This window comes from Uranotaenia lowii, chromosome 3 (genome assembly GCF_029784155.1).
Source record: "Uranotaenia lowii strain MFRU-FL chromosome 3, ASM2978415v1, whole genome shotgun sequence".
Classification (NCBI taxonomy): domain Eukaryota; kingdom Metazoa; phylum Arthropoda; class Insecta; order Diptera; family Culicidae; genus Uranotaenia; species Uranotaenia lowii.
Genome location: NC_073693.1, coordinates 161,456,882 through 161,471,379, shown reverse-complemented (window position 1 = coordinate 161,471,379; position 14,498 = coordinate 161,456,882). Strand labels below are relative to the sequence as shown.

General features: G+C 37.9%; 1 protein-coding gene across 3 annotated transcripts in view; it reads left to right on the top strand.

The window, feature by feature from the left end:
• The window catches only part of LOC129758316 (protein grainyhead), a 581,995-nt gene that overhangs the window by 503,725 nt on the left and 63,772 nt on the right, over nt 1-14,498 (top strand). For all 3 annotated transcript variants that reach the window (XM_055755800.1, XM_055755801.1, XM_055755799.1), the window contains one exon: nt 7,622-7,716. In XM_055755800.1, coding sequence (XP_055611775.1) covers nt 7,622-7,716 — 95 coding nt within the window. The remainder of the gene's footprint in view (nt 1-7,621; nt 7,717-14,498) is intronic.

The following is a 14,498-nucleotide window of genomic DNA, read 5'->3' as shown; positions in this document are numbered from 1 at the left end:
CCTCCCGTCTTCCATTTCTAGAGGGTCCCACGATCTCGAGAGATGCCCGCCGCACGCACGCTGGGAAGCCAATCATCAGATTAAGAGACAACAATTATTCAATTATTTTTATTGCTTATTGCACACAATTACGGCGTGTAGATTTATGGTAAATGTGATTGTTTGGAACTGGTTCTGGTAGATGAGATGACAATCACACCGGGCGGCGACCATTTGTTGGTTTTATCCTCTCTCGGTCGTTCACAACGTCTTCGGAGTCGTCGTCGACGACGGGATCAGAACAACCACCTGGCGGGATTCGCAAATACTTACGATATGGTACCGTTCTTCCAGATATTATTATGATCATTGGTTCGAACGTCCCAACACGGCCCTCTGGGAAAGAAGATCTCCCCACTTTATCGGATGCTTGGCGCAAACCAATATTGCGCCTCTCCAGATGATCATTAGAATTAACAGGATGGGAATTTTACCGCTGATCGTGCCGTGTGTGTCTGTGGATTACCGGCCGGTACGGTTCAATGGCGATTAGGAATGGGAAACGTAATGCTATCTGTGAACGATCTGCCTATCTTGCACATTCAATCCCGGTAGGGGATTAGCCGGGCTCGATGATCACTTGACAGGATCATTCCCGGACGTGCATGCGCACATATCGATAATCCGAATGAGAGGAAACGAGACACATTGTTGCCTAGAATATGTCCTGCCTGGCCAATTTTGCTCTCATCGAACAACACTGACCGCCTATGACTGCTAATTGCAAGAGGTCATGGAACTGTCTGTAAGCACGATAGAGATCTCACTTAAGATTTACATTATCCGGCATGATATGTGGCATTGTCGTTTGTTTCAGAGTTCGGTGCTTGAGTAAGTCGATTGAAAACTTAACTGGAATCAACTTACAACAATCAGAAGTTTTGAATTTTTCATCATCTTATTCAAACTTCATTTGACTATTTGAAAACCCATATACTTGTAACATTTTGAAAGATTCTACCAATAGCATTCCAGAAAACGAATTGTCGGACGTTTCAATAAGGTTTTCAACTAGAAGGTTTTCTTTTAAAAATGCCTTCATAAGTTTGCGCTTAACAATAAACCAATTTTTCATTGTATGAAGCTTTGGCGTCTCGGGAGAATCTGTATCTGGAGACACCATCTGGACGTTGTTCGCAATATACCACTTCGTTGCTTCCTTTCAGTAAGGAAAAATCATGAAGCATCATAATCATAAGCATTGTTACTTTAAGAACAGAAAACACACTTCTCAATTCAAGAAAATAGTGTTGTCCTTTTTCCCAATACAAAATAATAACAGCGATAAAAATACACGAAAAAAATTCTGCACATGAAGGCTACATGAGAAAGTACATAGATATTTGCTACGAAATTTTCAGAAAAAAACACAGCAAGCTTTGGTACTTTGAAGGTAATTTCGTTTGAAGGGTGTGTGGGACACACGGAAAGTGTATGGGAAAAAGTTAATGGAAAATGAAAGGGATTTGTACAGCTACATGCATTCCATGTAGTTTCCATTGAAATATGAATTTAGCAAAGTTTTCACTCTTCTCAAAATTACAGCATTTTTGCCGCTTGTGCAATTAGATATAAGAAAAGCTTTGCTGAAGGGTGTTCGGATAAAAAAGTGGTCAAACTAAATTTCGTGTTAATTGATCATTTGTTTATTAAAAAAAACTTTCTTTTTTAAGTTCAACATGTATAAAAGTATAAATATTCAGTTAAGATTCCCGTCGACCGAGTCCAAATTGGCGAGACTTTCGTTTGACGCCTGCCAAAGATTTGGTACAGTCACCTTATCCACTTTCTTTGGCGCAGAACGCAAGTTTGCTTTGATCTGCTTCTCGCTGCTTAAAGTTTTTTTGGGTCTTCTTACGGTTTTGTTTAACTATCGTCCAATATTTTTCGATTGAGCGAAGTTCTGGTGTGTTGAGAAAGTTCTTATCCTTGGGAACAACCTGAATGTTGTTACCACTCCATGGCCTTTTTTCATAATGGCAGGATTCCGAATGTCTGCCACCTTTCCCCATCCGGTTGCTGTATAAAACTCTTGTCCCTGAAGCTGTCTGAAGTCTTCCTTGCCCAGCAAACAATTTTGTAGCTATATTTTTACGCTGTTTTGATGTACATTCCATATAGGGGGAAGTGTTCCTAAATGCGCATGTTAGGTAATATGCGCATACAGCCGATTGACGATATGGCTAGAGATTCATCATATCTAATCAGCGCAGTTTGAGGGTAGTACGCTTTTAACACATGGCATGAAAAAATGAAATTGTTATATAAAGTCGAAAAAATTTAAAAATTCAAACAAAATTTTTGTCAGTTTTGATATAATATATTGAATATTAATTATCGTGCGTACAGATTCTGTGAACAAAAATTTTTAATGATTTTTCTTTCTTATTCATCTGGAAATCGGAAATTCAACAAATTGAAGCTTTTGGCAAAGTTGTAGATGATAAGATATTGGAATACGAGACAGGTTCTGAATGCCCATATCAAGGCAGGTTAAATGCCTATATCAAGAAAAATAGATTATTCTTATAAATTTTTTACTTCCTATCATTTAAACATTAAATCTACGCTCAAATCACGATCTTACAGCAAAAAAAGAAGAACTTCATACTGATCCGATAAAAATACAATATGAACAAAATATTACCATGAAATATGGCCATATGGCATGCTTAACTATGTTTCATGCAAAAGAACTAGTGATGTAAAAATTTCACCAAAATATCAGCCTTGACGTATGCCTAACATCCGTTTCTACCATTTTCAATTAAAAAATTTCAAAATATTGCGAGTGTAAATGAAATATAGCTTAAAACATAAATATGCGCATTTAGCCCGCCGGTTTCGGAAATCGGCTATTTTGACTTCTTTTATTATAAAATTATTTTCACAAAAACTGTAAGAGATTTTAACAGAAAAATTGCTCTTACGTATAGAAAACAGATGTCCGCTCATGTGCATATAGTTTTCAGGCTCCTATCTATCGGAATATGGGAGAAAATGAGTGTTTTCCTTAATATCCATTTCTTTCTAAAACGACGAAAACTACACAAATTGTGCATTATCCGACACCTTATTCGTACCTATTGGAAGAATGCAAAAGAGTGCAAGATTTTGCTATCATAGCTTTCAAATTGTTGCCAACGACAATATTTTTCAGTTCTCTTATCGGTCAATATTAGGTACTCAATTCCCATCTGATTTTAAGCAATCTGGATGCACTGCACTGCTGGTTGCAGAGAGAGTATTGTGATTATTTTTTCACTAGAAGCCCGCGCGGGAGCAAAATCATTTCCAAATTTACAAACATGGCAAACTTTCATATCATATCCGATTTAAACTGACTTCAGATGACATTTTATACGATCTTTTCACTTTTCAGTTGGAAATGCGATTCGCATTACCATTGTAAACGACTTAAGTTATAATTTCTAGGTGGCGTAGGTTTCGTCGTCCATTACCACGCAATCAAACTTAGTTAACAATGTCGTATACAGCTTCCGAGATCTTGTTTTTGCCGTAAGGTTTAGCTTTTCATGGCGATTAGCAGCCACTACCTTTATATAGGTCTATAGTCCAGATAGTTTTCTGTTCCGGACTCTTCTTATCGTCACTGCGGCTCCTGGATTTAAATTTTCCCCAAATCCCGGCTCCCTAGTTGTCGAAATACGTTCCCAAACGACTTTTATTACTTTGGTGACGGCTGATTTCGCCACATTCAACGATTTTGCTAATTCTGTGTGCGTGTAGTTAGGATTTTCACGACGTTTGTATAAAATTCTGATTCGTAGCTCCTCTTGCTTGAACGCCATTTTGAAAACTAAAGATCTAATGACGAAAGCCAAATAGAAGCATAACTCTACAGACACACACAACTACAAAAGGAGGGGTGTTCAGGTTTTTTTTATATGAATGATTGGGAAAAATACGGCGAATTCGAGTTGACCACTCTTTGATTCGAACACCCTTTATTTAGTTCGTCGTTATTATTTATTTATTCTCCATTGGTAAAATGGACCTCTCTTCTATTCAGTCATCGAAAAGAAGGATGTTATACAGCGCCAACTGTGTTTTATCCACTTTTCGAAATAGGAAAAAGATGATGTTATTTGAGTTAACATTCAGATGGCGATTGGGGATTGCTAAGAATGCGATTGCTAACTTTTTCTGAGTTAGTGAATTCATAAGCAACGCTAATTTTTTAGTCAGCGGGGCAAAACCCTACTATAAATTTTATCTAAAAATGAAAAACATTCGAGAATAACACCTGTTAACAATGAATTCTTTTTTATAGCTATAGCAGTTAGAAAAATCCACGTAGATTTACATGCAACCGCATGGGTAGAAGGGAATCGCGTTATTACATGTATCAATACTTTTCGTTACATGTAAATTCCCAGTCCCATTGATATTGATTGTTTACTGTACACAGTTAGAAAAATCCATGTAGCATTACATGCAAGTACATGGGTAGAAGGGAATCGGCCTTTTGCATGTGATGATACTGCATACTTCATGTAAAATCCCAGTAGCATTCATCTGCGTTGTTTATCGGAAGTTTATATTTTATTACCCCAATTCAAAATTCTTATTGGATTGCAATGTTCGAAATAAGATAGGAAACACAAGTTTGACCAGGTATCCATACTTTATTGGCAGATTTTATGTTTGATATTTACACCTGTTCATAAGTCTTTGAAGTTCCCCCGGGAATTGGACAGCAGACTGTAGAATACAAACAAATTACTCCGTGCTAAGTCCTTAGCTGCATTAGCCCGCTGCTTTTGGCTCTTATGGTTTCTGAAAAAAAAATCATTCGATGTGAAAAGATTAGTGACGATTGGTTACAACTATTCAACACCGTCGTTTCACAAACATTTGGATGGATTTTAGATCAGAACTTACCTTGCTAGAATATTCTGCGAGCAGCAAGCGGAATTCAATTCCTACGGGAATTGGAGCGAAACAACAAGTGTGTTGACAGCTTGGAGCACATGCAGTTTCATGTAAATGTCCTTTAGAACATGCATTCCCGTTGAGTTTCTGCGTGTTTTGCTCGCATTTTCATGTAAATTTCATTATAGTTGCAAAGATGCTATAGTCTTTTCCATATTTTTTTCAGAAATGATGCAGAAACGTAAATTCACTTGTAAAGTAGGATTACATTTTTCTTTCTGTGTAGATTTACATGCTCAACCTCTCTTTTATTGATATTTTGTTTTAAGGAGTGTTTGAAAACAAAAAAATAAACAAATCAGAGATATTATTAATAAAGAACCTTTATTCAGTTTGTTTGTATACACTTCACTGATCTTTTCGACTTGACACAAACGCCTTACGGTGCTTTTCAATTCCCCCAGCGACGGAAACGACGACAGGTGCCGGAGAAAATTGAATCCATCGTAGTGATTTTCTGCAAAATAACAAATTTAAAATTAATTACATTACAATTAACACACATACCTTCATAAATAGATTGCATTTAGTTTTCACGAACGTTGCTGGCTAGAAATCTTATACGCACCACCTCCAACTCGACCAGAAGCAAACAGCACACGAACAGGTACAAAAAAGAACGGATGAACGTTGCCAACGCTGAGTTTTACATGAAATTGCACGAGAATTTCATCGCAGTCGTCAAAATGCTATAGTCTTTTCCATATTCTTTCGGCGACGATGCAATAATGTGTAACGTAAATTTACATTTTTCTTTCTGTGTATTAATAACAATGCTTTTTCCTACAAATCGCCAAATTTCATGAACAAACTAGCGCCCACAGTAGGTAACTAATAAGTTGTTCAAATTTGCACATTGATTGGCCATCAAAAGCTCATTGTGAACCCTCCTGGCATGGCAGCCGCAACAACAAGTGTCTCTTGGCGATTGCTCCCCATGTTTGTATTCAGTGAGACGAAATCACGCCTCGCTCTTGCCACATTGTTGGTGTTACGCTCGCCCGCCAAACCGCATTACCATTCGAAAGTGCCACTTCTCGGGAGGCAAGGGCCATTGAAAGCTGATCAAGAAAACACAACAATTATCATGCTTCGTTTCTGTAGGCTTCGGGATCTTCGTTCGGTTTTGTTGGCTTTTGGCACGACAAAGACCGCTCATGAATGTGCCATTCTTGTAGGTAGGGGAAAGGTTTCCTAAATGGGCCTATCGGGTTAAATGACCCTACGGCTGTTTAGCGAAATGGCTAACTAGACAGCTTATCTGACCAATGTATTTTGAGGGTGATACGCTTAGAACATAAGGCAAGAAAGAATTTTATGAATTTATAAACTTAAAAAAATTTAAAAAATCATACAAGGTTTTGATACATTTTGATGTAATATTTCGACTTTTAAAAATTATACGTAAAGAAGCTTAAAACAAAAACTAGGATGGTTTTTGTTTCTTACTCAAATGAACCTTAGAAATTAAACATATTTCAGCTTTTGTGGACGTTTAATAATGATTATTTAGTGGAATAATAGAGTGTTTTTGTATGCCCCTGTCATGTTTGTAAAATGCCTCCATTCTAAAATAACAGGTTAAATAGAATAAATAAATGATTTTTATCACTGAACCTTCAAATCTAAGCTCTGAATGACATCTTAAGAATGAATTGAAGATCTAAAGACAGATTTGATAAAGTTTTTCTCATGGATGAACTGCCTCCATAGTATGGCAACCCTAACTTTTGTTTTATTCCACAAAATTATAATATACATAGATTTTTATAAAACTTCAGCTTTGTCATACGGAAATTATTACTTTCTAGCAGTTTCAATGAAATTATACGGAAATATTGCCCAAAAAACAGAAATTTTGTTCAAAACATAAATAGGCGCATTTAGCCCGCACGGTTTGAGGTTCGGCATTTTAGACAACACTTACAATAAAATCGTTTTCTTGGAAACAGAAGAAAATTTTAACATAAAAATTACTCCATCGTATAGAAAACAGATGCCTGCACACGTGTATATAGTTTTTGTACACATATTCGACGTGATATTTGATTAAATCAGTGTTCTGCTTAATAGGCGCATATAGCCCGCTCCTCCCCTACCTATGTAGGCAGATCGAGAGTTGTTACACCAGAGAGAAAGATTATGTTTATTTAGCTGCCGCTGCTGGTTTCGCATTTTGCTCCCCCCAAGGGCAACTTCAGCAATGGAGGACGACTGCGAACTGCGATATAGCATTATTTGGCCATAGAGAGCGAGAAGAGGTGATGAGTAGGTACCTATAACTCTCGACAAGTTTAACGCTTCAGGGGCTTCGCGCGACACGGCGCGGCCTGTTAGGTAGACTTGGTGCCATGTTCAAGGCCTTCAATTGTGGTCCATGCCGCCCGATTCGATCGTAACTCCGGGAGTGATGCCCGGTCGGTGTTCATAAAGTAAACAACAATCGATATTTTTCGATGGGAACGTGCCCTCCGGGTGGGTTTCCTTTCGGATGGCTCGATACCTCGATACGGTGTAATTAAGTAATTTAAAATTAAGTGAGCGTGATCGAGTTACGTTCCTGGAATGGACTTGGCAAATCGATGGTTACAGAATGTTCTTTTTTTCTCTCTCATTTGTCTTACAGATACGAAAAACTCTGTCGGTCTAGTCGGATGCATCGAGGAAGTGGCCCACAATGCCATCGCCGTGTACTGGAATCCGTTGGAGAGCTCAGCAAAGGTAAGTTCAAATGACATGTTTCTTTTCAAATAAAAACTCCGCACTTGATAAACAAATATTTGATAAGCTTCCTAGGGAAGATATTTTCAACTGTAACTTTTCTAGTTCTCACGGAAAGTTTTATTTCCGAATCATTTTCTCCTGATTCGAATCGGATAGTAAAAAATGTCGCTTCAAGTAGCCGTATCCCCCAGCTTGATCCGCGTTTCCCTGCTACCTCAATCCACGGGTACATAAATTATAACATAATCTCATTTCCGGTTGTCTGCGCGCGCTATCGAGACGCGGCTTGCCAAAGGATGAAACTCGATGTCTCTTGGTTAGGCTACAGGGTAACTTGTGCGCCATTACGCAAGATCGATGATGGTCCGAAGCCAAACGGCACTCACACACAGTTGGAAAATCGATTCGGAACGGTAATAACGTAATGATAAATCATGCCGGGTAAAAATAATAATATTATTTCATTTTCATATTTATGATTAGAGGCCCAGTCGTGCGACGCTCGTTTGCGCGTTTCTTAACTAGTTGGAGTTGCAATCACAACGCATCCGCCGAGCGGAATCTCACGAGAGTAATTTGTTTGTGGGTATGCCATCTTCAGGCAGCACATTTCTCCAGCTAATTAAAACTAGCTCCCCGACGATGAATTGCCACTCCGTCCGAGAATTCCTCGTGGAAAAGGCTTACGTCGTATATTGTTTCGTTACCGTCCGAAGCCAAACGGGTAAGGTCGCAGAAATCACCTATCATAAATTGCGCCAAGAACTTTTATCGCCCGCGCGTTGAGTTGATAGCAGAGCGATGGAAACCGTCAAATTTCCCAGCATGAGGTCGATGGGATTTTGTCCTAGTGATTCCCCACTCGACTGATCAAGGGTGTTCCGGCAATCTCAGCCGTCGTTGTTCGTCCGACAACTTATGGGAAATTGATTTTAATTGGAATTTTGATCATTTTTCACCCGCACGCAATTTCCATAAGCGTGAGTGTGTGTGTGTTGTTGGTTGGCGGACGATTTTTCACCCGCCCTGGTTGGTTGGGTTCCCAATTTGCATCTCACGGGTCATACAATATGTGCCGATGATTTTTCATCGCTAAATTGCCTTCACGCCGTTGTTGAATCCACCGTCTGCTCCAGGTCTACCGCGGGAAGATTATTACCATATATCTTCTTTGATGGCCCCGTGAAACCACATTCTTCGGTGGAAATTGACCGGCCGGCCAATCCGGAATGTGGGAGTCATAAAAGATCGATACTATTTTGTCGGGTAGCTCCTACGTGGATTCCTTGCTATAAGTAGGGTGCAAAAGAACAAAAAGTCATTGGCTCGTTTTGTCCTAATCAGTTTGAAATTAAATTCAAGTTACCGATGGTTGAAGACAGCACCGGACTTCGGAAAAGTCACAGGACACATATATTACTTCCACAGTCCAACGCAGGGATAACGTTTCAAGGTGTTTCAGTTTGTCTTAGTCGATTTTTTTCTTGAAAGATATCTGCAATTATAAAAAGAAAACAAATGTGTTCATCACTGTTAATTTCAGCAGTGCAAATTTTTTTTTGAAAATGTAGACAAATGTTAATTTTGTTTCCATGTTATTTTTTTATAAATACCTACAAGTTCAGTATGGCGAAATTCCAAATGGATCAAGATTTATATCGTAACAGGTCAGTCTAAAATAGTTTCACCTTATGGTCTTTAAACCTTAGCCAATTTCAACAGAGGAAAAAAAAACTACTCACCTAATCGATTGATATCAGTCAACGGAAAGGCCCCGAGCATGTTAAACTTAATCTAATTGGCACACAACCATTATTCTTCATTGCCGCCAACGAAAAACACAAAGCAGTTCAAACGATTAATATTCGCGCATATTTGTGCTGATTTCGCAAAAATTCGATTTCACGGCTGACACAATTCTACCCTACCTGATGCTGATTAATTGAGGTGCCAATGGCCGGTGACAGTTTGCGCAAACGATCGAAAACAAACCTACAGCTAGAGCTAGATAAGTGTCACCGGCTGGGCAATGTCACACACTTGGCTCCGGCAAAAAAAGTGCTTTTGTTTTGTCAAGTCTTTCACGACAATCGTCATTCATTAGGCCTATCGATTTGGCCGGTTTGGAGTGAGTCAGTCATTGAAGAACGAATCGCCCGGGTCCAAGTGTTTCAATTTTCTCCTTCCTTGCCTTTCGGTGCCTCTAATCTCCCGTGTGGGCGAGAAAACCGCAATTCCATTAGCGTACCTAAGTAGGCTTCCATTTGTCCATTATTTTCTACGCAATGGGTCATTTGACTGTCGCCGATTGATGTGTCAAACTTGTGATGGTAATGGATAATTTCATCTTTCGAGTGACTCGACTATAGGATTCACTTGATTTTATTGGGTAAGAAACTGAATATGAGAACGTAATGATTGTTTACAACACAATAAAAATTTAGGACATTTTTCCTTTTTTTTTCTAAATATCCCTGTCATTTGTTACGTTTTCAGAAGTAGGTAAATGAAAGGAATCTTTTTGTTTTCCTAAAAAGGTAGTTACCAATCAATTTCTTTTGATAATTTTCCAAGCAGGCTGATTGAAAATGCTCCCGAAATTTGTAATTTTCTTTTAAAAAAACTACATTTGTGTATTGTAATGCACTTCGCAAACAAGTTTGTGCGTGGATATACCTGAACACGTGCGTTTAAAGTTCCGTATTAGCTGAATAAAGGTTTTCTATTACAATTTCCATTGGATACTTTAAGTGCTTTTTGAAAATCTATGCTTATGCTTATGATACATACACAGCCAAAACTTGTCAGCAGTGATTAGTAAAGATGAACCTGATGAAATTGGCTAACGCGCCGTTGTACTGAAAAACGGAGATCGCAAGTTCAAGTCCTGCCGGTAAGCCGTTGTATTTTTTTTTTTTTTTTTTTGAAAAATTCATGATATTTATGATATTTACAGCGTATGCTCTTTCGTTCTTTGTTTCGTTTTGTTTCTCTGTGGTGATTCTTTCCATCACCTACGAAAATGTGATTATTTTCAGGTACAAAAATGTACCAAGCGATTTCATAACATCGGTATTGATTTCAACAGAGCAACACCTCCCTGCGTAACTGGTCTGCTCGGAACCTTGAGCAGCACTGATTGCTTCTTCATCTAACCGTCAGTGATGTCAAACTCCCAGATTTTTCTGGATCTTCCAGGCTTTTTGAACTTTTGTCAGACATTTTTTCAGGAGTCCAGACTTCCAGACTTTTGACATTTCTTCCAGACAATTCCAGACTTTTGGCTTAGGACATAAATTGTTCTAAGAAACTATGAAAATTCAAAATGGTCATGGTTTAATATGGCAGAAAATGATTAGAATTTATGAATTATGAATGCAGTGGTTGAATTGAAAGCTTTGAATAATTGTAAATTCTTCGAATATGTATGCAGTGTTCCGAAAATCACTCATTTTCAATGAATGTTTCTGATTGTACTTCGCAACTGAACGTACAGCGATTGGGTTTTGTTATTGATTGCTACTGGACCTATCCGATCATTGTTCGTTCTATTCATCGCTAAAATACAGATCACCTCGCACGATGCTTGCTGCCAAAACAGTGCAGCCTCATCATCAAATTGGAATCTCACAAATGAGCGATGTATACGGCGAGTCATGTTGGTCTTGGATCAGAAGTGAATGGTTCAGGCAGTGAGTGAGTGATACATGCAACCGATCATTAGCAAATAGTGTTTTATTAAACATAGCCAATTAATAATTTTATTTGATTTTAAAGCGTTTTTGAACATCAGTAAGAATAAAATGAAATTGTAGTTGTGTTTGTTAGGGAAAGATGTTCACTTTCGCCGTGTTTTCAATTTCAAATAAACCAGGCGGATACTGAGTGAGTGACATTCAGAATGGATCAGTTTGTATCTCACTCATCTCCGATATGCGATGTTTGCAAAACCAATGATTCTGAATGATGCGACTCGGTTGGCATTGCTCAGTGGAGCGCTGATCGAGATTGCATACCAGGTGGGCGAAGCCGAATACTTCAAATAAGAAACGTATCCTGAGTGTTTGTATTGATTGATTCTCGGAACACTGGATGTATGTTAAATTCAGAGTCAAACAGAACACGTAACCAGTGCTCGAAACAGTCACCTTAATTGACAGAAAACGGGTTGAATGTGAGAGAAAAAGCTCTCCCTTTCATCTTCCTCGGCAGTCGATGAAATAATCTCCGTTTGGAGAGAGTGAGCTTCTTGTTAACTGTGAATGTCTTCTCTTTTGTTTCACCACTCGTTCCACACTCATTCGTTCCACAAAGTCGTGACAGGATAAAACGTTGAAAAATCATTCAATTGGATCCTCTTTGAATGTGTGAGCCAATCATATTCGCCTATTTGCATGTACCGAAAAAAAGTTATTAGTAAAGGTACATTTACTATACATCTTTACTCGGCCGGGCCCACCGTGCAGTGTTAGACGCAGAGACAATTGGAACACAAGGGAGGAAGAAACGTGGACAACAGTACTATTCGTTCCGGTGATTATGAATAAACAAATAAATATCAACGTTAGAAGCACATATTTATGCTTAAATTTATGGTACTCCTTGACGATGGTCCTTGGAATTTCCTTCTTCTTTGGCTGGGAATGAGACATTTCAGCATAAAAATTCAAAACTATAGCAAAGCTATAGCCGCAGCCCGTGGTGTAGAGGATAGCATTCAAGTCTTCTGAGCCAACGGGCATGAGATCGAATCCCGGTCACAGCATACATAGTACATTTTCTGTGGGTTGGTGGCTCTAGCATTTGTAAGATGCTAGCCGCCATATCCTCTAAATATGAACGCTTAGAGTTAAGTTAAAAAGCATCTCATCGAGGGAACATCAAGTTCATTGAGATCCAGTATGTGTTTGTGTTAGTTTAAAAAAATGGATGGATTGAATTTTAATAGAATATTTATGGTTTTAATTAACTTCTTATTTTTTCTGCAAGTTTTGAATTTCTATTTTCATCATTTCTGGTCATAAACCTTGGTTATAACGCCGTTACTCGCTCTTGAAATCTTAATTAGTAATAACAGCCATAAAACCTATCAAAATTTGGTGATGAAAATTCAATATTTCAATTTATTATCACCAACTAACACGTATTCAACCATTCACCAGGCCGATTAATTTACATATAAGAAAAATTATCATAAATAAGTAAATTAATAAATACTTATATTTTATAAAAAAAAAACCTATTCCATAACTATATTATACAATCTACATTATACAAGCACTCCAATATTTATAAAAACAAGAATAATTCAAAACAAGAACTTAGCTGCATGATTTATCCGAGCCATGAACACCGAAACTTCTGTTGTTCTTATTTAAGGCATTTTGCTGGAAATCGTAGCAATCGTTGCAATTCTTCGAAGGTTCCATCATCCTTGCAGAAAAATTTTCTTAAGGAAGTCGCCGTTTTCGCCGACAATCTCACGGAAATCACCTCCAACCTGTTGCCTCAGGTCGGAATTCAGGACCAGTATCAGGGCTCAAACTTAAAACTTAGTGTCCGGTTCTATTAATTCCTCCTCATGTGCCAACAAACAAAATTTAGCAAATATGGTTTCCGCATGGTTTTCATCAAAAAATACTTGACTGGCATACTGATGTTAATACATCGACACCTCAATCTTTCTTACACACGTCGATCACTTTTTTATTAAGATCGTAGAAAGCTCAAAAGTTTATTATCTTCAGATTGGTTGAAATACCTACCTACATATTATTAGAAATAAGTAAGCCAAATCTAGTCGTGATCGGGGGCCCTTCTTCAATCCCACTTACAGTTCACATCTTCACACAACAACTGATAAAAAATGAAACTTTTCACTGCTACATCTGTTTATATTAGACTAGCTGATCCCGTACGAACTTCGTTTCGCATTTAAATTTAAAGCTGATGATTTTGTGTTTGGTTGGTAATTGGGACGAATTTTCACCAAAGAATTGCTTAAAATACTAAACAGAATTTGCAAGCGGCCTATTTGCTTGTCTACCAAACGGAAATTTAAAATAAGAAATTGATTTTTCGGATGCATAACAACGAATATATGTCTAAAATATTTTAAAGGTGATCTTAACGACCCCTTTTCTGTCATCTGATTAAAAATTTTAATTCATAAATCAATTGTCCGTTTTGTAAAACACCCGTGAATGAATTTTGGTATGGATCTCATGCATAATAAAACAATTATTGCAAAAACATCAAACAGTAAATGTGGACGACCTCTTGCTCTGTCGTCTAATAGAAAGTTTGTTATCAGGAATCGATTCCTCATCCTGCAAAACTCTCGTATTTAAATTTTTGCTTCGATATGATGCCTAACAACGTAATTATTGAAAAAAATCGAAAGTATTAAGGCGAACCCTTTTTACTGATTCCTTGTCAAAATTTGACCCGTGAAATCAATAACATGTGCTGTGAAACTCCCATGTGCAAATTTTCATTATAATCTGATGTGTAATCAAGACAATGGGGCTTATTCTGAGAGTCACGTGACGTGATGTGCAAAATTCACATCGTTGTGCCGACTCTAGAAACCACTCTAGGCTAGAAGTTTCAGCTCAAATGTCCTGTGATCGATTCATACTAACGTTTCTTCTCAAAAACATTTCCTGGAGTCAGGATAAAGAAGTGAAATTTTGTGAGTCACGTCACTCGACTCGCAGAATAACCCTCAATATAGCAAAAACAGTGAACAGATAATATGGACGACCATTTTTGCCGAC